We start from the raw sequence: 21,416 nt of genomic DNA, 5'->3' as shown, positions 1-21,416 counted from the left end.
CTAGTATGAACAAGGTCCTAATTGCTAACTAGCTGTTTACACATTCCAATTCCTGTCCTTGGTTGTTGAGGCCGATTAGAGTTACACATGGAAGGATAGAGTTTAAACATGGAAGAACTCTGGCTCAGGCAAGCCTAGTAAGCCCAACACCTGAATCCCTCACCTGAACCCCCTCCTTCACCCCAAACCCCTCATCCCCAGCCACACCCCCTCCCACACTCCAAACCCCTCAGCCTCACCCCCAAACCCCCTCCTGTACCCCCAAACCCCTCACCCCAACCCACCCCCTCTTGCACTCCAAACCTCTCAGCCGCACCTCAAACCCCTCATCCCCAGCCCCACCCAAGAGTCTGCACCCCCAGGCAGTCATCTCCCCCCTGCACCCCAGCCCTCTCCTGCACCCCAAACCCCTCATCTCCGGCCCCACCTGGAGTCTGCACCCCAAACCCCTCATCTCCGGCCCCACCTGGAGTCTGCACCCCCAGCAAGAGCCCTCCCCCCCTCCAAGGGTAGGGGCGAGCAAGCGAGCGACAGAGGGAGGGGGTTGGAGTGAGTGGGGGCAGGACCTTGGCGAAGGGGCAGGTCGGGGGAGGGGGGTGTTCAATTTTGTGTGATTAAAAAGTTGGCAACCCTATTCCGGAGTGGCCCTGAGCCGTGGCCCCACAGCTGCATGGGGGCCGTGTACACATGTGCCCTGTGGCAGAGATAGGTGCGCGCTGGCCCCGGTGCACAGCACTTCCGCAACGCCCCAAGTGTCTGTACAGGGTAGATCACACACCGCTGGGACTATTTTTCTCTCAATCTAGGCGGCACACCTCCAGCCTAGAATGATCGCGGAGGGATCTCTACTGCGAGGCTCCAGCAGGCCAGGGCTGAGAAGGAGTTGAATGCGTGCGCATCTCCCTACCGATGCGGAGAGCGCAGCCAATAGGAAGGGGCGTTCGCTACTCTGGCGGTGGGACTGGGAGGAGTCAAGCGCCGTCAGGTAGGGAGCAGGCAGCACGTCACAGCGGCTCGCGCGGTAGGTGCAGACGCGAGCGCCGAGGGGAAGCGGCAGCCAATTGCTGCCCTGTCGTCGCGGTACGGAAGGCGCGAAGGTCAGGAGCAAAGCAGCTGACTTTTACCCGCCCGCTTCCGGATGTGGGCCTGTTCTCCAGCCAGAGCGAAGCTGGTGAGCGACGCCTTTCTCGTTTCCATGGCAGCTGGCCTGGCCCAATCGGCTGCCAGAATGAGGCTTGATTGACGCGGGCATTGCCCTATCGCTAGCGGAGTTTCAGCGCGAGGGGATGGTCCAGGCTAGTACCGCCTCCCTCTGAACCTGGGGGTGGGACGGAAGGAAGCAGCCAGCCTTAGCCAGGTGGTAAGAGTCTCTCCCGGCCCGGGCGGGGGCCGCTTGGGGCGCAGGGGGAGTCAGCTGGGGAGCGAGGTGATTCCCGTCTTCGCTTCCGGGCCTGCACCCGCCCCCTGGGGGAGGCGGCAGCGCGCTGGGCCCCGCGGGGGGGGGCTGGTCACCTGGTGCGGGCGGCCCTGGGGACTAGCAACATCCCCGGGTCCGTGCCGGGCAGGCTGGGCCCGTGACCGCGGTGGGCTCCCGGTCACTGGCGGTCAGGGGCGGATGTGTTCCCCTAGGCGTGACTGTGGGGCGGCGTTAAGCAGGCGGGCAGACTCGATAACGACACAGACTAGCTGTAGACCCGAGCGCACAGCACGCTGCTTTGGTGTGTCCTGGCCTCCAGAGGCTCTTGCCTGTGTCAACCTGTGGGGTTCTTGTAACGCTCCCCTCCTTTCCCCCAGTGGCTTGTAAGGCATTGGCTGGCGCCACTGCTCTCTGATGGATGGCTTCTGAATTGTTGGCAGGGCGTCTAGCTCAAGGGATGGGGTCCTGCTCTTTTAGAGCCAGAGCATGTGACTTGTATCCCTGCTGCATCTGGATTCCACGCGGCCACAAAAAGTTACCACATAGTGACAGCTGCCAGGTTCCTGGGTAACTGTGAATTTGTTAAGACTTTCAAAATAAGCAATTAAAGGAAACACTTGCAGGTCATATGGTCTCTCAGATAAACATATACAATGTGATAGTTTATCTGTGCCAAAAAACAACTTAAGCTCTGCCTTCTTTTTTTTTTAAAGGCGCCCTTAATGACAGGTTGAGGTGTTTTGAAACCTACCAAAAACTTCTAGCTTATACCCTGAAGTAATCTTAAAAAAACAAACAAAACCAAAAAAACCCCCACCACTTTTCCTTTGGATACTTATAAGGGGAGTGAACCTAGTGTTCAAAATGTAACCCTAGTTTTAACCTTTAACTATAGAGCTTGTGCATAGTGGCCCTGTTCAGGTTAATTCTTAATGATCTGCAACTCAAAAACAACAGTTTTTTTTCCTGGTATCCCATCTATTAATATTATGGTTTTGCAGGGTAGGGGAAACACCAGTCAGGAGCCACTTTGCAATTAAGGCACTACTATAAACATAATTACTAAATAATCCTGACAGACCTGCACAGCAGGGACTAGAATCGTGGTTCTTCACCTGTAAAAATACATGCCTTGAGCTAAAATAAAACCTCAGTCACATTGGCGAAGTACAGACTGACACTTGGACCTGATTCTCCACTGTCTTGGACCTTGCATAGTCATGTATACACATACATAGTATGTGTAAAATATTACCAGATCAGAATAGTCCTATTTTATGCCCACTTTGCACAGGAATAAATGATTACCCAAGGTCCAAGGCAGTTCTTTCCAAGCTTTAGCCAGCAATGACGGGGCACAGTGCTATCGCCCTGATCCTGCAAATACTTCATGTATGTACTTTTTTCATGTAAGTAATGCATGGTTAAATTTAAGCACACGTGTAAATCATTGCAGCATTAGGACATGTAACGCATTCCAATTAGATAAAACAATAATTAATAGCTTAGTCTTCAATTAAACCTTCTGCATGTGTTTTCAAGGAGATTTACCAGTGGAAAGGAGTAAAATAAGGCACTTTGATCATTAAATGATGAACAGCCACCTGGTAGTTTGTTAGCACAATTCTGTTTGTTTAAATAGAAGATTTAAAATGTAGTTTTAAAATTGTTGGATCATTTGTTTAAATCTAGTGTGACTTCACTCAAATCAGTAGAGTTGCACCTCTACAAAACTGGAATATCTAAGAGTACAATCCGGTTTACTGTTTCTTTGTTTAGGATTCCCCCCACCTTCCAAAGAATTCAACTTAAGTTACAGAATAAATTAATATGGCTGTTTCTTGTAGGGAGTGAGGCGGACAGGACGACACATCCTGCAATCAAATGTTTCCTACTTCATCTCCTGACAGTCCAGGTCACCGCATGGCTGTTGGGCACTGTGTTCTGGGGAGGCATAGTTTTCTGTGAGCATCCTGCATGTGATGGCAAGGTGGTGTCTGGCCCGGACTGTTACTGTGGTGTCCCTCACTGTAACTCTGTCTGCTGTTGGTGTCAGGTACCCTAGCTGCCGACTCCCCCACCCCCTGCTCCATCCCTTCAGAGAGCTTGCCTACAGGTATTTAAATTATAACACAGCAGTGACATAACCCTGCTACTTCTCATAAACGATAAAGCAAGGTTGAGGTCTAAGGCCTTGATCCCGCAACTATGTATGTGAGTGCTTAACTTTACATATATGAGTAGTCCCACTGAAGTTTCTCATGGGACTATTCATGTAAAGTTATGTATGTTTTGGCATTATCAGGGCTTATTTACCCCTGTTATTTACTTATTTACCCCTGTTACACTGCCACTCCATCAAAAGTGTATTTCAGATATTAAAATCAAAATTCTGCCATCAGATCTGTTGAACTCGGAGTTGCAAATATGTGAGTTGCACATACATATCCCGTGAGTGAATTTGGCGCTTAGTATGGTACATAGTTTTGGTAAAATCCCAAAAAGCAGCAGATGATTTTAATCCTGTAAACATGTATGCAAATATGTAAGTTTGTCACAAGTAGTTACCGTTAGAGACAAGTTACTCACTTGCATATGTTTACAGTTTTGGGCTTATATAATTTTACTGAAAGTCATGACAGTCTTGATGTATTAATTTTTCATACTTGTAGAGAGGAATTAATTTTACCAAATAATGGGAAATATAGCTAGGAAAAGAGATCTCGGATGGAAAGGTTGTGGGTCTAGTTGAGGAATGGGGCAATATTATTGCCTATTTATTCATTACACTTTTATAAATAAAATAAAAAGAAGTAATGTGACAATTCCTGGTGTGTGTATTCATAATACTTATATAACACTATAATGTAATTCTGATGAGCTGAACTATGCTGTAATTTTGGAATGTCACCACTTCCTTACTCAAAAAGTATTTTGGGGCATGTAATGAGTTGTTATAATCATTTGAAGAATTATGCTGCAATTTTGCTCATACCATCTGATTTTTTTGAGGTTCTTTGGTTTCAGTAAAAGTGCGTTGCTTGGCTAGGGCTGAAAAGGTATCCAATATTCAGAGCCTGTGAGTAGACAGATCAGAGGAAGAAATTTCTCTGGTTTACTCAACTACAGATAAATCACTGGACAGGTGGGACTGGGTGTATATTTTTAGGCTTAATATGTTACTACTTCTTTAAAAATTTTAACACCATGTCTTTTTTTCTCTCTTTACAATCTGGAGTTGTAAAACTTGGAATTAAATAACTTCATTAATATTTTTTCAGGAGTATAACACTTACTCTTTTTCCCCCCCCCTCAATAGCTCAGTTCCAGTACATTGGTTTCATTTTTACCCTGTCAGCATGCTGAGCTGTTACAATCCAAATGAAAATGTCCAGAACAAAGCTCACACATCCCCATATCCAGGGTCAAAGGTTGAGCGCAGCAAAGTACCTACTGATAAAGTGGGCTGGCTAGTTGAGTGGGAGGATTACAAGCCTGTGGAATACACTGCAGCCTCTGTCTTGGCTGGACCCACGTGGGCAGATCCGCAGATCAGGTAAGCGGTGTCTGGCCAAAAGAAATTGTGGGTTCTTCTAGATAAATGTGGTTCTGCTGTAGAGAAAGGAAAGAATTTGTTTTGAATACATCAGACAGAGAGAAGTTTGATCTACTTCTGCTTTAAATATCTTTCCTAAAATTACATGTACACCCGGTACTTATGAAAGTGAAGGACTTAATAACGCTGGCTAGAGTACTGTATAACTTGGATAGGCTCCGTAAACCGTCCACACATCTTCTACTGCCCTGCACCTGTGACTATGGATACGTAGTAATTTTCTTCTAGAATGAATGGGTATACCAGGCACAGCCGGATAGTCAAATGAAGCTAGTTCTGTAACATATGCCCATTTCTGTGGCAATGAAAGCGGTTAGTAACATGATGAGAGAGCTTTACTTCTGCATGGAATAAAGATGAGTAAAAACTCAGTCTTGCTACACTGTCCTTTCAGACATTATTGACATCAGGGCTAGAATGCTGCAGCAGCAGCTGTATGGAGGTAGAGAAAGTGTTTAATAATATGTACGTTTCCATTTGTTTGTATTGGTATATGAAATGCAAACACACAGTAATAATACACTGTTAGAATTCTAGAATTGACCACTTGGATTCAAGAAATGCAGAAGTTAAGGTTGAGTGCCCAGCTTTGACTCTGCTTGCTTGTACATGTGTATATCAATCCGGTTTAATGTAATTGTATATCATTTCTTAAAGAATGCAATCTACATGTTTTACAACACTAAATATGTATGTGTCTAAGATATCTTGTGATCCTGTATTTAAACTGTATGCGAACACGTGCACAAAAGGGGCAAAATAAAGTTAGTGCTTCAATCTTAATTTTCATGTTTCCTGACTTTCCATTAATATTTGATCGCATTTATTACTTATTATATTATTATGTGCATAGCATCTAATAGTAAGGGCTCTTGAAAGACTTAGGGTAGAAATGACTATATTGTGCTAGTGCGAAGTAGCCGTAGCACGGGTATATTCTCCCTCTAAATGTTCATAATTCTTAAAAGTGCTGATCCAGATGCTAGGTGTCAGTGCAATCTTCGAAGCAAGCCAGGTTTGAAGAAAATTGGGTCAATGGTTGTAAAGTTATGAATATTTGATGAAAAAATCTTTTGAAATATGCGCATATGTCTGTCTGTGCATGCTCCTCTATAGACTCTTGGGGTGATTTTCAAAGGCACTTATAGGAATTAAATGCAAACTCCTACCAAAAGTCAGTGATGTAATTGGAAAAGTGTTTAGTATGTATTTTTCATATGCTCATAACTTTGATAAATCACAGCCAATTAAAGGTCTCCTTAGGGATTGTATCTGTGTCAAGTTTCAAAGCTTGGCTATTTTGTCCTGTAGACCTGGCTCAAAAAAAATTGGTTAAAAATTTATAAAATGGGAAAAATAAATGTTTGCCAGGTTCAAAAGTGGACAAAGGGATTTTGTTCAAACTTTAAAACAAACACACATTTTTGGGCCGGAATCAGTAATGGACAGTATCATCCCCAAAGGTGGATATTTTGGAAACTTAAAATGTCAAATCCATATATCATCTGTTAGAAGTATTGAGAGATTCTGCAGTTTGCAAATACTGACATTTTAATGGGGGCAGGAGCAAAGCTTAGAAAAATAGGGCTGCAATTCAGTTTTAGACTTTTTGGTGAACCAAGTGCCATCCCTGAGACATTTGGCGTTGCAGATCCTTTGGATGGCATTACAGCCTTTATAATTAACAGCTATTGGTTACTTAGTAACTTACTCTATACTACTCTTCCCTAAAACAGTGCCAAAAACTTTTCTCCCAAATTCAATGAGAAGGATGGACAAGTGGAGAGGAGGAGTCTGAGTGGCTTGTATGAGGTTGAAAATGGGAGGCCCAGGTAGGTATTTTTGCTCCTTAATCTTTTATGACAATGTTGTGACACTGCACCCCATATTTGTCATAGTAATATTATGATATGATTGTGATGTAATTATGGTGCATTTTGAACAAGATAAGTCACGTGAGATGTCATTGAAAAAGTTATGATTTGCTGAATATGATTAACATATTTGTATGCATGTATCATTTTTGTAGCTGAAGTTATGAATATTGACTGTATCTGTATTTCAAATGTAGTTACACCTGTGTAATGCCCACTAGACAAGATGCTTTCAATCTAGATTGCCCTGAATAGGCCCTTCCCAACCAGCTATGAGCCATTAGGGAAGACAATAGGCCTTAGGAGAAGCTTATCTCCCACCTGGTGAGCCTTCCTGAGAACACTCCAGACAGCCTGTAAATAACGGCTGCTATGACTCTACAAGGACATGTGACCCAAGCCACATAATTCTGGACTCCATCTTGAGATGTCGATATTTTTCCACAAACTGGTCTGGGAACCAAGTTTTGAAGCAAAGGGTTCCTGCCATAGCTAAAGCTATATAAGGCAGGGAGTGACCTCATCTGGGGTTCTTCACTCCCCACACAAGATGACTCCTGGAAACACCTGAGGAACAAAGACTGAACTGGGGGAAGTGCTGGACCCAGGCTAAAGGATTTCTAGCCTGTATATGAAAGACCTGGGGATTCCAAGCTGTAAGGCAAGTGCAGCTTGTCCCTTAAGAATCTGCAGGCTGCTTGTATCATCAGCCAGGGTGAGAATTTGCCAATTCATGTCCTATCTTCCTAATATCTTAGATTTAGTTTGTGTTTTTGTTTATTTACTAGGTAATTTGCTTTGATCTGTTTGCTATGACTTATAATCACTTAAAATCTATCTTCAGTTAATAAACTTGTTTTTGCTTTATCTAAACCAGTGAGTTGGAGTGAAGTGCGTGGGAAATTGTAGTTCAAGGGGCAAAGGCTGTTGCATATTTCTCTCCACATTGAGGGGAGGCGGAGCGAACTCTGAGCTTACTCTGCACAGTTCCCTGTGCAGCGCAAGACGATATAATTTTGGGTTCATACTCCAGAGGGAGTGCGTGCCTGGGGAGCTGAGAGTTACCTTGGCTGTAGCCTTTCTATTGTTGTTTCGTGCAGTGGCTAGGCAGAGAGCCTGCATGAAAGCCGCTGGGTGTGTCTCTAGGGTGTATGCTGGTGGAAGTGTAGGACCGGGAGCATGTCTGCAGCTTGTCACAACAGCACAGTGTGAGAGGGAGCCCAGGTTGGTGGTCAGAGGGCTCAGTGGTACCCCAGTTCCAGGTGGCACCCTGGGGGGAACTCCTCACAAATTTCATTTGAGAAGGTGTGGTTTTTAATGTTTTTTGTATCTGATTTAGCATGTGTTACATACTAGACCAGAATAGCACATTGTCTGTGCTGACTTAACTGGTGCAAAGTCCCACACCAGAAAGGACTGTAAAGGAGCAATATAGTGGTGGGCCTGTAGCTAACACAGCCCCCAAGATGGGAGGATGTGTTGGGTGTGGGAGAATGTGCTGTAGGGTGTGTTGCATCTGCTTTAGCGTCTGCTGGCAGAACTTCTAAGGAAACACCACCTCCCTCCCTGAGGTGAAAGTCTCTCAGTCTGGATGCAGCAGTTCTCATTGACGCAGGAAGGTACAGTTTGTACCTCTCTGCAGCAGATTAGTGTGTTTCACACATCAGAGATGAGATTGGAAAGCTGATTATCAAGCTGAGGGCAAGATTGTGACCTTCCCCTACCTGCTAGTATACAGTGTCTCCTTTCTCTTCTATATGGACTACCCACATAGCCAGCCCATGTGTGAGGCTAGAGAAGACTGTGAAGGGGTGCTACTCCCCCCCCCCCCCAGCAAAATGGGGTTGGGACCTTGACCCCCATGCCCTGGCATGTAGAACTGCTCTTGCAAACCAGTCACAATTCCTTCCCTAGACTGCTCCTGGGATGGTGCAGCTATGTGCTCTATCCTCCTCACCTTTTATCTTGGAGTAGGAACAATTTAGAACCCTCAGGAGAGTTGTAGTCATGATCTGGAGGTGAGACTACTTTAATTCTTTGACACCATTTCATTTTTCCCTGTGTTTGGTTATTTAGATCCCAAGGTAAAAGAACAAACCAAAGAATGTCCCTCCAACGTTCCAGGATCTCTTGCCATATTTTGTAAACTCCTGTAATACTGTATTTTAAAAGAAAGTTTTGTGGTTTTACTTTTGTATCGTATTGTCAAATTTAGGAAATGTAATGGAGCTTGATCTCACTAAAATGTTTAATAATATTTTCTGTCCATACCTTGAGAGAGAGGGAATGAGGTACATGTCAACACTAAGAACTTGACCAAATATACATTGTTACCTTCCTCTTTCCTCCTTCTGTCATTCCTTATTATTTGAATGAAGCTGGGAGTATTTGTACATATTGGGGATTTCATATGTACCACCTTCTCTTTCAGAAATCCGTCTGGCAGGACGGGATTGGTGGGTCGAGGATTATTAGGGCGCTGGGGACCAAACCATGCTGCAGATCCTATAATAACTAGGTAAGGGAGACAGGATCAGAGGATGATATGCCAGCAGAATGGAAAAATGTAGAACTTGCATTCATGTGTACATGTCAGGTACCTGTATCAAAATATAATCAAAATTTTTCATATACATTTATCTATTACGTGGATGTTACCTATGTGCAATTAGTTTAATGAAATATTAGGCAAATGCTTTATTTTCATCTTTGGAGAGGTGAATGGGAAGTCATCAGTCAGGATAGACCATCACTTAAACTGGGGAAGCTGGTTTAAAAAAAGAGGAATAATGCAGCTGGTAAACCACTCTAGGAAAGTATTAACAAGATGACATATGGTAAAAACATCTGAAAGCACAATGGTAGAATCATAGAATCATAGATTATAGGACTGGAAGGGACCTCGAGAGGTCATCGAGTCCAGTCCCCTGCCCGCATGGCAGGACCAAATATTGTCTAGACCATCCCTGATAGACATTTATCTAACCTACTCTTAAATATCTCCAGAGACGGAGATTCCACAACCTCCCTAGGCAATTTGTTCCAGTGTTTAACCACCCTGACAGTTAGGAACTTTTTCCTAATGTCCAACCTAGACCTCCCTTGCTGCAGTTTAAACCCATTGTTTCTGGTTCTATCCTTAGAGGCTAAGGTGAACAAGTTCTCTCCCTCCTCCTCATGACACCCTTTTAGATACCTGAAAACTGCTATCATGTCCCCTCTCAGTCTTCTCTTCTCCAAACTAAACAAACCCAGTTCTTTCAGCCTTCCTTCATAGGTCATGTTCTCAAGACCTTTAATCATTCTTGTTGCTCTTCTTTGGACCCTTTCCAATTTCTCCACATCTTTTTTAAAATGCGGCGCCCAGAACTGGACACAATACTCCAGCTGAGGCCTAACCAGAGCAGAGTAGAGCGGAAGAATGACTTCTCGTGTCTTGCTCACAACACACCTGCTAATGCATCCCAGAATCATGTTTGCTTTTTTTGCAACAGCATCACACTGTTGACTCATATTTAGCTTGTGGTCCACTATAACCCCTAGATCCCTTTCTGCCATACTCCTTCCTAGACAGTCTTTTCCCATTCTGTATGTGTGAAATTGATTTTTCCTTCCTAAGTGGAGCACTTTGCATTTGTCTTTGTTAAACTTCATCCTGTTTAACTCAGACCATTTCTCCAATTTGTCCAGATCATTTTGAATTATGACCCTGTCCTCCAAAGTAGTTGCAATCCCTCCCAGTTTGGTATCATCCGCAAACTTAATAAGCGTACTTTCTATGCCAATATCTAAGTCGTTGATGAAGATATTGAACAGAGCCGGTCCCAAAACAGACCCCTGCGGAACCCCACTCGTTACGCCTTTCCAGCAGGATTGGGAACCATTAATAACAACTCTCTGAGTACGGTTATCCAGCCAGTTATGCACCCACCTTATAGTAGCCCCATCTAATTTGTATTTGCCTAGTTTATCGATAAGAATATCATGCGAGACCATATCAAATGCCTTACTAAAGTCTAGGTATACCACATCCACCGCTTCACCCTTATCCACAAGGCTCGTTATTCTATCAAAGAAAGCTATCAGATTGGTTTGACATGATTTGTTCTTCACAAATCCATGCTGGCTGTTCCCTATCACCTTACCACCTTCCAAGTGTTTGCAGATGATTTCCTTAATTACTTGCTCCATTATCTTCCCTGGCACAGAAGTTAAACTAACTGGTCTGTAGTTACCTGGGTTGTTTTTATTTCCCTTTTTATAGATGGGCACTATATTTGCCCTTTTCCAGTCTTCTGGAATCTCTCCTGTCTCCCATGACTTTCCAAAGATAATAGCTAGAGGCTCAGATACCTCCTCTATTAGCTCCTTGAGTATTCTAGGATGCATTTCATCAGGCCCGGGTGACTTGCAGGCATCTAACTTTTCTAAGTGATTTTTAACTTGTTCTTTTTTTATTTTATCCGCTAAACCTACCCCCTTCCCATTAGCATTCACTATGTTAGGCATTCCTTCAGACTTCTCGGTGAAGACCGAAACAAAGAAGTCATTAAGCATCTCTGCCATTTCCAAGTTTCCTGTTACTGTTTCTCCCTCTTCACTAAGCAGTGGGCCTACCCTGTCTTTGGTCTTCCTCTTGCTTCTAATGTATTGATAAAAAGTCTTCTTGTTTCCTTTTATTCCCGTAGCTAGTTTGAGCTCATTTTGTGCCTTTGCCTTTCTAATCTTGCCCCTGCATTCCTGTGTTGTTTGCCTATATTCATCCTTTGTAATCTGTCCTAGTTTCCATTTTTTATATGACTCCTTTTTATTTTTTAGATCGTGCAAGATCTCGTGGTTAAGCCAAGGTGGTCTTTTGCCACATTTTCTATCTTTCCTAACCAGCGGAATAGCTTGCTTTTGGGCCCTTAATAGTGTCCCTTTGAAAAACTGCCAACTCTCCTCAGTTGTTTTTCCCCTCAGTCTTGATTCCCATGGGACCTTACCTATCAGCTCTCTGAGCTTCCCAAAATCTGCCTTCCTGAAATCCATTGTCTCTATTTTGCTGTTCTCCCTTCTACCCTTCGTTAGAATTGCAAACTCTATGATTTCATGATCACTTTCACCCAGGCTGCCTTCTACTTTCACATTCTCAACGAGTTCCTCCCTATTTGTTAAAATCAAGTCTAGAACAGCTTCCCCCCTAGTAGCTTTTTCAACCTTCTGAAATAAAAAGTTGTCTCCAATGCAGTCCAAGAATTTGTTGGATAGTCTGTGCCCCGCTGTGTTATTTTCCCAACATGGTGTTGCAGAATACCTTGCATGATTATCATCATCATCATATGCCAACAGGCCTTTCCAGTGCCCTGTGTAAAATTACTAGTTATCTTTTTTTAAAGATTGTAGGTTTGAAATTCACAACTGGTAATAACTGAAATTCAGCATGGCACGTTGCGAGATGTGTATTTCCACTGTACTGTTTGAGATGCTGTCTGATTTTAATGCCTTATATGAGGAGGTGCTCTCTCCTGTTCAGGTCAAAATACATAGCAATTTTATGATACTGTTGCATTTAAATTTAATATATATAACATTGCATACAAAAACACATTAAAGATTGTTAGGTGGCAAAGTCAAGCACTCAAAAGTTAGATGTCAGAATTATGGTTGTCTGTGCAACCTTAATTGGTCCTCCTTGGGCATATACATTGTGATAGTCTTTAATAACATGATCATATACCATTTTTTTAGCATTATACCATTGCCTAATCCAATTTACAGGATGGGTAGTCCTCGGGAAATGAGGCAACAGATCAATATTTCTTTTTATGGTCACGATTCAGTGTGTGGCCCTGTAGCTTATTTATTGCATACCATCCAAACCCGTCTCTAAGTACAAAATTATTACTTTTTTCTCTGGCTTTTTATGCTGCTCATCACCATATTAGGGTTATACTATCTGAATACTTCAGAAACATTGACCTGGACATGGAGATAAGAGAGCATTTTTATCCCCATTTCACAGATGAGGAAACTAAAATAAGGACATAGAAATTTATCAGGAAACACAGTGAATCAATGGAAGAGCCAGGATTAGAACTCCCCGATAAGCAATAACTAGCTCCCAAGCCTTTACTCATTGCTCCAGACCACGCTTTCTTAATTCCAGAGTGTCTGAGCAACCACAATTCCTATGGACTTCAGTTGCAATTGTGAGCACTAAGCACTCTTGTCTCAGGTATCTAAAAGTGGGCACCTAGAAAATAAGGAACGCACAATTTGTGTGAAAAGTTTTAAGTGACTTGCCCATCATCACCTAGGAACTCTGGAAAAGGCAGGGATTTAATCCAATTCTCTAGGGCAGCTTTCAGCTGCCTTATTACAAGACAATCTGTTCTGTTTTACAGTCCTCGGCCTCATTCACCACACCGCACCTTCCAACCTCAAGAGCAAATAATGCAGGGGCAGAAACAGTCTCATTCACTTGACGACCTTGATTAATTCCAAAGAATGGAAAATAATTTTCCTTGTTTGTCATTCCCTGCAGGTGGAAGAGAGATAGCAGTGGCAATAAAATAGCTCACCCAATCTCTGGCAAGAACATTTTACAGTTTGTAGCAATCAAGAGGAAAGACTGTGGGGAATGGGCCATCCCAGGGGTAAGAACCAAAGCACGAAGCAGACATTACAATTACTGTCTAGTAAGACTATGAAAATGTAATTGATATTGATTTGATAGCTAGTGTGCATATCCTCTGAATGACATCCTCTTGTGAGGCACATGAGGTACTTTAGAAAGCATCAAGGAAAACTAAAATATTGTTTTACCAAAAAGCCATTAAACTTCTGTTTTCTTTTTATTGCCATGATACAAGACAGTATTTGCGTCTAACTAGGACTATTCTTTCTGGCTTCATTTATTTACAGATGTCACACTTCTTTTATTATTGCTGATTACTGTTGGTGTCCATAACCCTTTACAAGTGCATTGTAGCTCCTTGAATGATTTACAGTCTAACACAGACCAATAGAACATACAGAATAAAGAGCAGATGGAATAATGAAAGCAGACAGGGTCTAAGAGGGATATCAGTATTGGGTGTTTTTGTTTTTGTTTAGGGTATGGTAGATCCGGGAGAGAAGATAAGTGCCACACTGAAACGAGAATTTAGTGAGGAGGCCTTAAACTGCTTACAGAAATCCAGAGCAGAGAAGGAAGAGATGGAGAAGCAAATGAACACACTCTTCAACCAGGAACATTTTGTGGTAAATCTTTTTCCTTCTATGATGATCTTGTATGCTTTTAAAAAACATACTCAAACATCAATAGAATTTATAGGGGACTGAAAAAAAACAGTAGCAGAATGACAGGTTTCAGAGTAGCAGCCGTGTTAGTCTGTATCTGCAAAAAGAACAGGAGTACTTGTGGCACCTTAGAGACTAACAAATTTATTAGAGCATAAGCTTTCGTGGGCTACAGCCCACTTCTTCGGTTTCATCCATGGCGCCACTGCGCTCTACTGTGGGAGTGGATTCTACTTGTGTCCTTCCTCTCTTGGAAATATCCTTACAACTGAGGATTTCTGAACTTTAATATGTGGTTTCCTAGCAGGGAATTTTGCTTTCGTACCAGTCAGGTGCACGTTTGGGTGTAGAATCGTAGCATGAGAGAGAACTGGATAGAGCCCTGCTTATCTGGGATCTACACTCTGGAAAAGGCATAGTCTGGAAAAGGTCAATTACATCCTCAGTTTATGTATCATTTTCTCAGAGAGACTTATGTGTTGTTTTGGTGGCCAAGTAGAGTTACTGGAGGTAGGAGCCCCTGTGAATCTTTTGGCTAAAGCGTCCTTAAATCCTTGTCTAATGAGGGTAATTACAGTGCACTTACACCACATTCTGTGCCAGTCCCTTAATGGAAAGTGCATGTAAATAAATTGTTATCATTACGGTTCCTCCTCAGTTTTGCAGTAAAGGCTGTTTTGCATTGCTTGGCACCTCAGGGCTGTGGAATGGAGATGGGGAATTGATAGGAAAGAGAGTTTGAATAGTGATGCATTTGTTATGCCTCACCAACTACTAGTTTCTCAAGAGATAAATATCACTCTAGATGTGGAAGAAGGCCCAGGATCATGGATTATTTTTCTCAGGAGACATTACATGGATTATAAAACTTAAATAATGGAGAGGGATCACACAAGAAACCATTCAGTTCAAAGGCCAGCAGTCAAAGCAGCTATCGAAAAAGAACTGAGAATGTTAACTGGAACTGGTTGTAATGTTTATAATAATTTAACCCGCCCCCCCCTTCCCCCTTTGCAAATTTTCCCTGGAATTTTGAATTTCAGTGAAAAATGGTTCAGAGCTTTCAGGAAAACTTCCTTTAGGTTTTTCAGATTTTTAAATGTTTTGACCAGCTCTATTAACTTTTATGCCTCACCAATAGAGAGATGCAGACTGCTGCAATCATAGCGAGTCTGTGAAACTTGTTTAGAATGCCATTCTATTGAGCATTCCAGTCTTTATCCTGTGGATTAATTACCTTCCTGCGAACAATAATTAATGTGTCTGAGCTCAGTGGGTTCTAGTGAGTAAATGATGAATACCATTTATTATTGTGGTAGCACTTAGGAGCCCCAGGTTGTGCTCGGCACAGAACAAAAAGACAGCCCCTGCCCTGGGGTGCTTACAATCGAAGCATAAGACAAGAGACACTATGGATACAGACTCGGGGGGCATAAGGAAACAATGAGAAAATATTGGTCAGCATGATAGCTGGTGTGCTGAGACCATTGCCTATGTAACTGTCAAGATTTTGTGTCAGTATTATGGGAAAGGAGTGTTTTAAGGAGGGAGTTGAAGTAAAACAATGAAGTGGCTTTGAATGTTATAAGGAGCTCCTCCTCTGAGGGGCAGCATGGGAAAAAGCACAAAGATGGTTGTTTGCAAATTTAACAGGAAAAGCTTTTGAATGTGCTGACTCATTTGGGGGAGCAGATCATGTACTCCTCCAGAGCATTGCAAACTAGTACAATTTACAGTCATTCTTAACCAGCGGTGAGGCCTTTTAAGATTCTGCCTCATCTCATATAATGTTGTGGCCCTCAGCTTAGGCTGTCTGTCTTCTGCTTAGGTGTATAAGGGATATGTAGATGATCCTCGTAATACAGACAATGCCTGGATAGAGACAGAAGCTGTGAACTACCATGACGAACCTGGTGGGTATCCCCATTTTTACCTTTTAGCAGTTGCTCCCCTAAATATGCTGTTACAAACTAGGGGGAAGATGACAGAAAGGTGCTACAGGTTACTCAACTGTCGTCAAGTGTGAAAATTAGGTGTTAATCTATGGAACAAAAGTCTGTGGGTGAGGTTTTTTTCTCCCTAGAGGGGTTCACCCATGGCACACAGTAATCTTTCTTCTCCAGCTCAGCCTCTTCCAATAAATATTCACAAAGGTTAGTTGGCTAAATTATGTTAGGAAAAATAGGTGCTTTGGGAGGATATCTATTTCAATCAAAACATATTGGAAGAATCATGAAAATTTAACTTAATTTTTAAATTTTTTTTATATATATATATATATATATATATATATATATATATATATATATATATATATATATATAGTATAACTTATTGGATAGAGTCCAGACATTTAGCTAAGCCTTGTTCTTGCTACAGTATCTCTTTAAATTTGGTTTAATCTTCTGTCCCGTCATGAAACTTGGGAAGAGAGATTTAAATTTTTCAGAACTATTCCAGTAACTAGCCAATGCAAAGGACTTGTTGCTTGTTTAAAGGTATTGTTTTTGGTGAAGCCCTATAAAGGCATCCAATTATTGTTGTCTTCACTCTTCATTATAGCGTGGGATTAGGCCATTGGTATTTTCAGGTACCCTACTGAAATAGTAGTATCAGAATCTGGTTTACCTCCTGGTGAATGGCACGCGAGATGGAAAGTTTCCAACCATCAGCTATATAAAGGGCATAAAAAACTGGAGCAATAGGGGCAGAGGAGAGCAGAGATCAGTTGAACCTAAAACTTATTTTAGCAGGAAGACAGTGCATGTAATCACATTAATTTTACTAGCTAGCCATGGCACTTGTGAAACTACAACAATGGTGACACAAGGGTTTAGGCTATCTATTCTGTTTCCAGCTAGACAGTAGAATGTCAGTTATAATAATATAATGGAGATATACCTATCTCATAGAACTGGAAGGGACCCTGAAAGGTCATCAAGTCCAGTCCCCTGCCTTCACTAGCAGGACCAAGTACTGATTTTTGCCCCAGATTCCTAAGAGGCCCCCTCAAGGATTGAACTCACAACCCTGGATTTAGCAGGCCAATGCTCAAACCACTGAGTCCCTCCCCCATTATGCATGTAAGTATGAGAGGTAATTGTAACACAGAGGAAGAATGTGCTTAATGTCCTAGCTGCTGTTTAAAAACCTGACTGCTATTTTTATGGCAGTAGTTGGAGTGAAACTGGCATGAACAGGCCTCCTGCAGCAGAGAGTAATGGAGCATGTAGGATAGTGAGAGGGCAGAAAAGAAGATAAAATACTGTCTTAAATCTTTTGTTTGGCAATCAGGTGAGACAATGGATAACTTGCTTCTGGAAGCAGGAGATGATGCTGGGAAAGTGAAATGGGTTGACATCAGTGAGAAACTCAAGTTATATGCAAATCATGGTGACTTCATCAAACTTGTAGCTGAGAAATGGGGAGCACACTGGAATGAAGACCCTGTTCCTGGCTACCATAAATGATGCTTCTGGAATCCAAATATAAACTGAAAACCGATGTAAGTATAAAAAAGAAAAGAACATGTTACTTTATTTAGAGAGAGGCCATCTTTTGTATCTTCAGTTTTGTTAGTCTTCAGTACTAAGAATAAATTGGTACACTAATTGTCTTTTGGTCAGAAATCCGTGCTATCCGTGGGACATAATGGTAAATACATCAGACATGAGGGGCAGAAAGCATATAGAAGTTCTCCAGTTAAAGAGCAGGAATATTTTATGACTGCAGTTAGGCATGGCCTAAACCAAAGCATCTATAAGACTTTCTCTTCACATAACTCTAGTATCCAAACTGCGATGAACTCAGACTAAAAACAAACTTTGCTATCACGTTCTCCATTGCCTTCTCCTTAGTGATTTCCATTCAGCTTTTAACAACTGCAGACAGACATGGCAGTGTTGAGATTCTAAATTGTCTTGATTTTTATACTAATTTGTAGGCTTGGAATTTAGCTTTGTGTGCGTTTGCTGATACCTGTCAGGAAGAGAAACCTTTCAGGTAGGCATGAGGTTTAGTGTGATGAGCTAAGTGACTTATTAATTGTGATTTGAAAGTTATATAATAAACCAGAAACTAAATGAATTCACTTTAGGAAACCACTGTCCAAAAAAAATTCTTGTCTGAGAAATGAGTACTCCTGATGTTGAGTATCATGAGTATTTTGCTAGACTGAATTGTTGTGTTATTCGCTCATGAACAAATCCAAGAATGAATTTGAGTTGGGAGGAACCTCTAATACAAGGTTGCCCAAATATTATGACACAAAGGGTCAAACTGCTAATTTGCCAGGAAGCCAAGGGTAGGATCCAATATGCATGTATTTTGTTCTAAGACACATTTATAAGTGCACATAACCAGAATATTTGCTTGTACTTGTGCCTTCCTTGATAAGAGAGACAAATGTTTGGTTGAATTTGCCAGCAACTTAAGAACCTGCAGCTGATCTGCTTGTATCTTCCTGCTGTTACAGCATGAAAATGGCTTTCTGGGCTATATTTTAGGACTTTGTGGGCTGAATTTTACTCTTGGGCTACTCTTCAGGCAACTTTTGCTATGAATCATCTCATCTTTCCCCTTGCACTGTGGTAGAGCTGATCTTTGTTTTCTTTTTTAGATCCTCCATAGACCATCCCTGATTGATGGATATCGTGTCTGGCTAATTGAATATCTCCAATAATGCTAACCCTGATAATGCTGCATTTGGTTGCTGACAATCTCTCAATGTTGAGTTGCAGTACTCTCAGGGATAGCCTGATGGCTCCAACATTGGGGAGCGGAATTGCATCAAGAATGTCTGCTTGCAAGTGACTGATATTCAGCTCTAGAAAGGACTTTGAATGTGGTCTGCTGATAGGACACACAATTACGTTCAACCATGAGCATCATAACTGAGACAATTCGACCAGCCCAGTACCATGGTTCCCCGTGTTATGCAACATCACTCCTCCACACATCCATTGTGAGGATGCTATAGCCTGAATGGTTGAGAAGATCAGGGCAAAACTGAGCCTACCAATATACACAGACATCTTTGACCACCCAACAGTATGTTTGTTGTCAAGGCACCTGTTGTGGGCCCACTTGTCCTGTCCAGATTTCTCTGTGATGTTGGTGTGGTTTGAAGAATGGTCTGCAGCTGATGTCAGAAACCATTCTCTTATAACTGACCCGACTATGTATGTACCCAGCCTTGATTTGCCACACTTGCTCATGTGTTCTTCTGAACCAATTTCAAATGGGCCAGGGTAAATATGCAGCCAGCCTTCACATCTTAGCTCTTTTAGTATTTCATCATCATCTAGCTCTTTATTTTCATCTGAACTTTACTACAAGTACAGTAGGGAACAATTCTGTATGGGTAGGGAGATGGTCTGGATGTTCCATCTCCAACTTCTATGGATTGTGTCCTATTGCCACCTTTCTAGTTGTTTGGTGCCCAGTACTGAATACAATGTCCTTATTTAATTTCATCTGGAAACTAGTCATGCCACAATTACGTTAATAGAAAATCAAGGACAATAAGGAAGTGAAAATGTTTTGATTCAAAAAACAAAAATGAGGAACGCACAAATTGTGGCTCAGTCATTTAAGCTTTCAAATAAAAATTGCTTATAAATAGATCTAGGTGTACATTTCTTATTGAGTAGGTGTAAGTTTGGCTCATCTTTAAGAGCAGTCCTTTAAACAAACTCGAAGTCAGAAAAGAAAATGTTCAGTCAATGCTCAGTCTCTATTAAAGCATAAAATGACGTGGAACATATGGTTTGGATGAGTAGAATCATCTACTGTTAAGGGGTTAGGCAAAGAACACAGATGAATGTTAGAGGCATGTATAGGTGTACTGTTGTTTATCTCCAGAATTTTCAGTGCACCAGTAACATTAAAGATGTGTGAGAGAATAATAGAAATTCAAACAAACAAAAATAACCTTGCTGACTGGTTAGAAGTAGATAAGATGGATGGAGGACATCGTTAAATTCCCAGTGTCATCTGCAGAATGAGAAAACTGAATTAGAATCTCAGATGAGAATTAACAGCTGTTTCCACTGTTCTTTATCGTTAAATACATTAAATAGAGCATATGTTAAGTCATAGCACTAGCCGTGAAGTAAACTATTGTAAATTAATGACCACACGAGCAAAAGCAGGTCTCTTATTTATGTCAATGGGAGATAGTGGAGGAGCAGCTCCATACATAAAATATGAATGTACTGTAGTATTGTTTAGTAACCTTAACAGAGTTATTAACATTGCAAATAACAAAATCCATGCTGTTTTCATAGAATTATAAACATTTCACAAAGTATTCATTAACAAACAAAACAAACAATAAATAGGACAATGTGATTTACCCACTCTGAACAAGGGTGCTGGAACCTTTGTAGAAGTGGGGGGGGCCAAAGCCCAAGTGGATTCCTATGTCCCTTCTCCCCTAACCCTGCACTCCCTTATGGCCCTAGCGCCCTGCGCCCTCTACCCACACAGCATCCCGCACCTTCTAGTCACCTGGTCCAGCCAGTTTCCCACCTCCAGCGGCTGCCTGTAGCTCGCTGGGAACTAGCCGCACAGCCCATCCTCCTTCTGCTCTTCCCACCAGCCACCGTCTGGCACATGCAGCACCGTGATCAGCTCCCCCATTGCAAAGCGCAGCCCCTTCCAGCGTTGCTCTATGCTTGCCTGAGACTTGCAGCTTGCGGGTGTGTGATGGGGCATCTGCCACACACTGGCCCATAATGGGTTAATAGAGCCCTAGGGAGGCTGTGCAGGAGGCAGCCAATTAGAGCTGGGCTTGTCCATATAAAAAGGGCTGGGGAGCAGAGCTGCTTCAGTCTCTCTGTGGAGCTTGAGGAGGGAGGAGGATTGGCTCCCTTGCAGGCTGAAGGCTGCAAGCACCTGGGACAGAGCAGTGCTGCAGGCAGAGACCTGGGGAGCTAAAGGCAGCTCCTGGCGGGCTGCAGGGCTCCGTAGGGTGAGGCAAGGGTAAAGAGGGTGCTGGGGCTGCGGGGAAGTGGCCCAGGGAGATCTACAGAGGAGTCAGAGGGAGCGCCTTAAGCAGCAGCCATCTACAGGGTCCCTGGGCTGGGACCCAGAATAGTGGGTGGGCCCAGGTCCCCCCCCACTCGCCACTGAGGAAGTGGCTGGACAGTGGACTGCAGGTCCCCTGGAAGGGGGAGCACAGAGTGCAGCACAGCTGGAGGGCTGTGTCACGAAGAGGACGTGG

General features: G+C 42.6%; 1 protein-coding gene across 16 annotated transcripts; it reads left to right on the top strand.

Moving 5' to 3' along the window:
* Positions 1-873: 873 nt before the first annotated feature.
* Positions 874-19,815, top strand: NUDT9 (nudix hydrolase 9). 16 transcript variants are annotated; one of them, XM_005292021.5, is made up of 10 exons: positions 874-1,171; positions 3,265-3,533; positions 4,737-4,973; positions 6,770-6,865; positions 9,339-9,425; positions 13,434-13,545; positions 14,006-14,152; positions 16,020-16,104; positions 17,486-17,696; positions 18,810-19,815. In XM_005292021.5, exons 2-9 carry the CDS (start codon positions 3,400-3,402, stop codon positions 17,659-17,661), a joined length of 1,074 nt encoding a protein of 357 aa, XP_005292078.1. In that variant the 5' UTR covers positions 874-1,171; positions 3,265-3,399; the 3' UTR covers positions 17,662-17,696; positions 18,810-19,815. The 16 variants fall into 16 exon arrangements, 14 of the variants coding, with proteins under 14 accessions (XP_005292078.1, XP_005292077.1, XP_023958862.1 ...); XM_005292020.5 differs by having other exon boundaries at positions 974-1,360; XM_024103094.3 differs by having other exon boundaries at positions 981-1,360; positions 4,776-4,973.
* Positions 19,816-21,416: the final 1,601 nt, after the last annotated feature.

The sequence above is a fragment of the Chrysemys picta genome, chromosome 5, assembly GCF_011386835.1.
Source record: "Chrysemys picta bellii isolate R12L10 chromosome 5, ASM1138683v2, whole genome shotgun sequence".
Taxonomy (NCBI): domain Eukaryota; kingdom Metazoa; phylum Chordata; order Testudines; family Emydidae; genus Chrysemys; species Chrysemys picta.
Note: the sequence above shows the minus strand (reverse complement) of the source record. Positions and strands in the feature narration are given on the sequence as shown.

Bases quoted from the DNA above. Each gene is read 5' to 3' on its own strand.
- NUDT9 (XM_005292021.5), top strand. From the start codon at position 3,400: ATGGCAAGGTGGTGTCTGGCCCGGACTGTTACTGTGGTGTCCCTCACT. The intron at 6,866-9,338 runs GTAGGTATTTTT...CTTCTCTTTCAG, and splicing joins GTTGAAAATGGGAGGCCCAG to AAATCCGTCTGGCAGGACGG. The intron at 14,153-16,019 runs GTAAATCTTTTT...TCTTCTGCTTAG, and splicing joins TCAACCAGGAACATTTTGTG to GTGTATAAGGGATATGTAGA.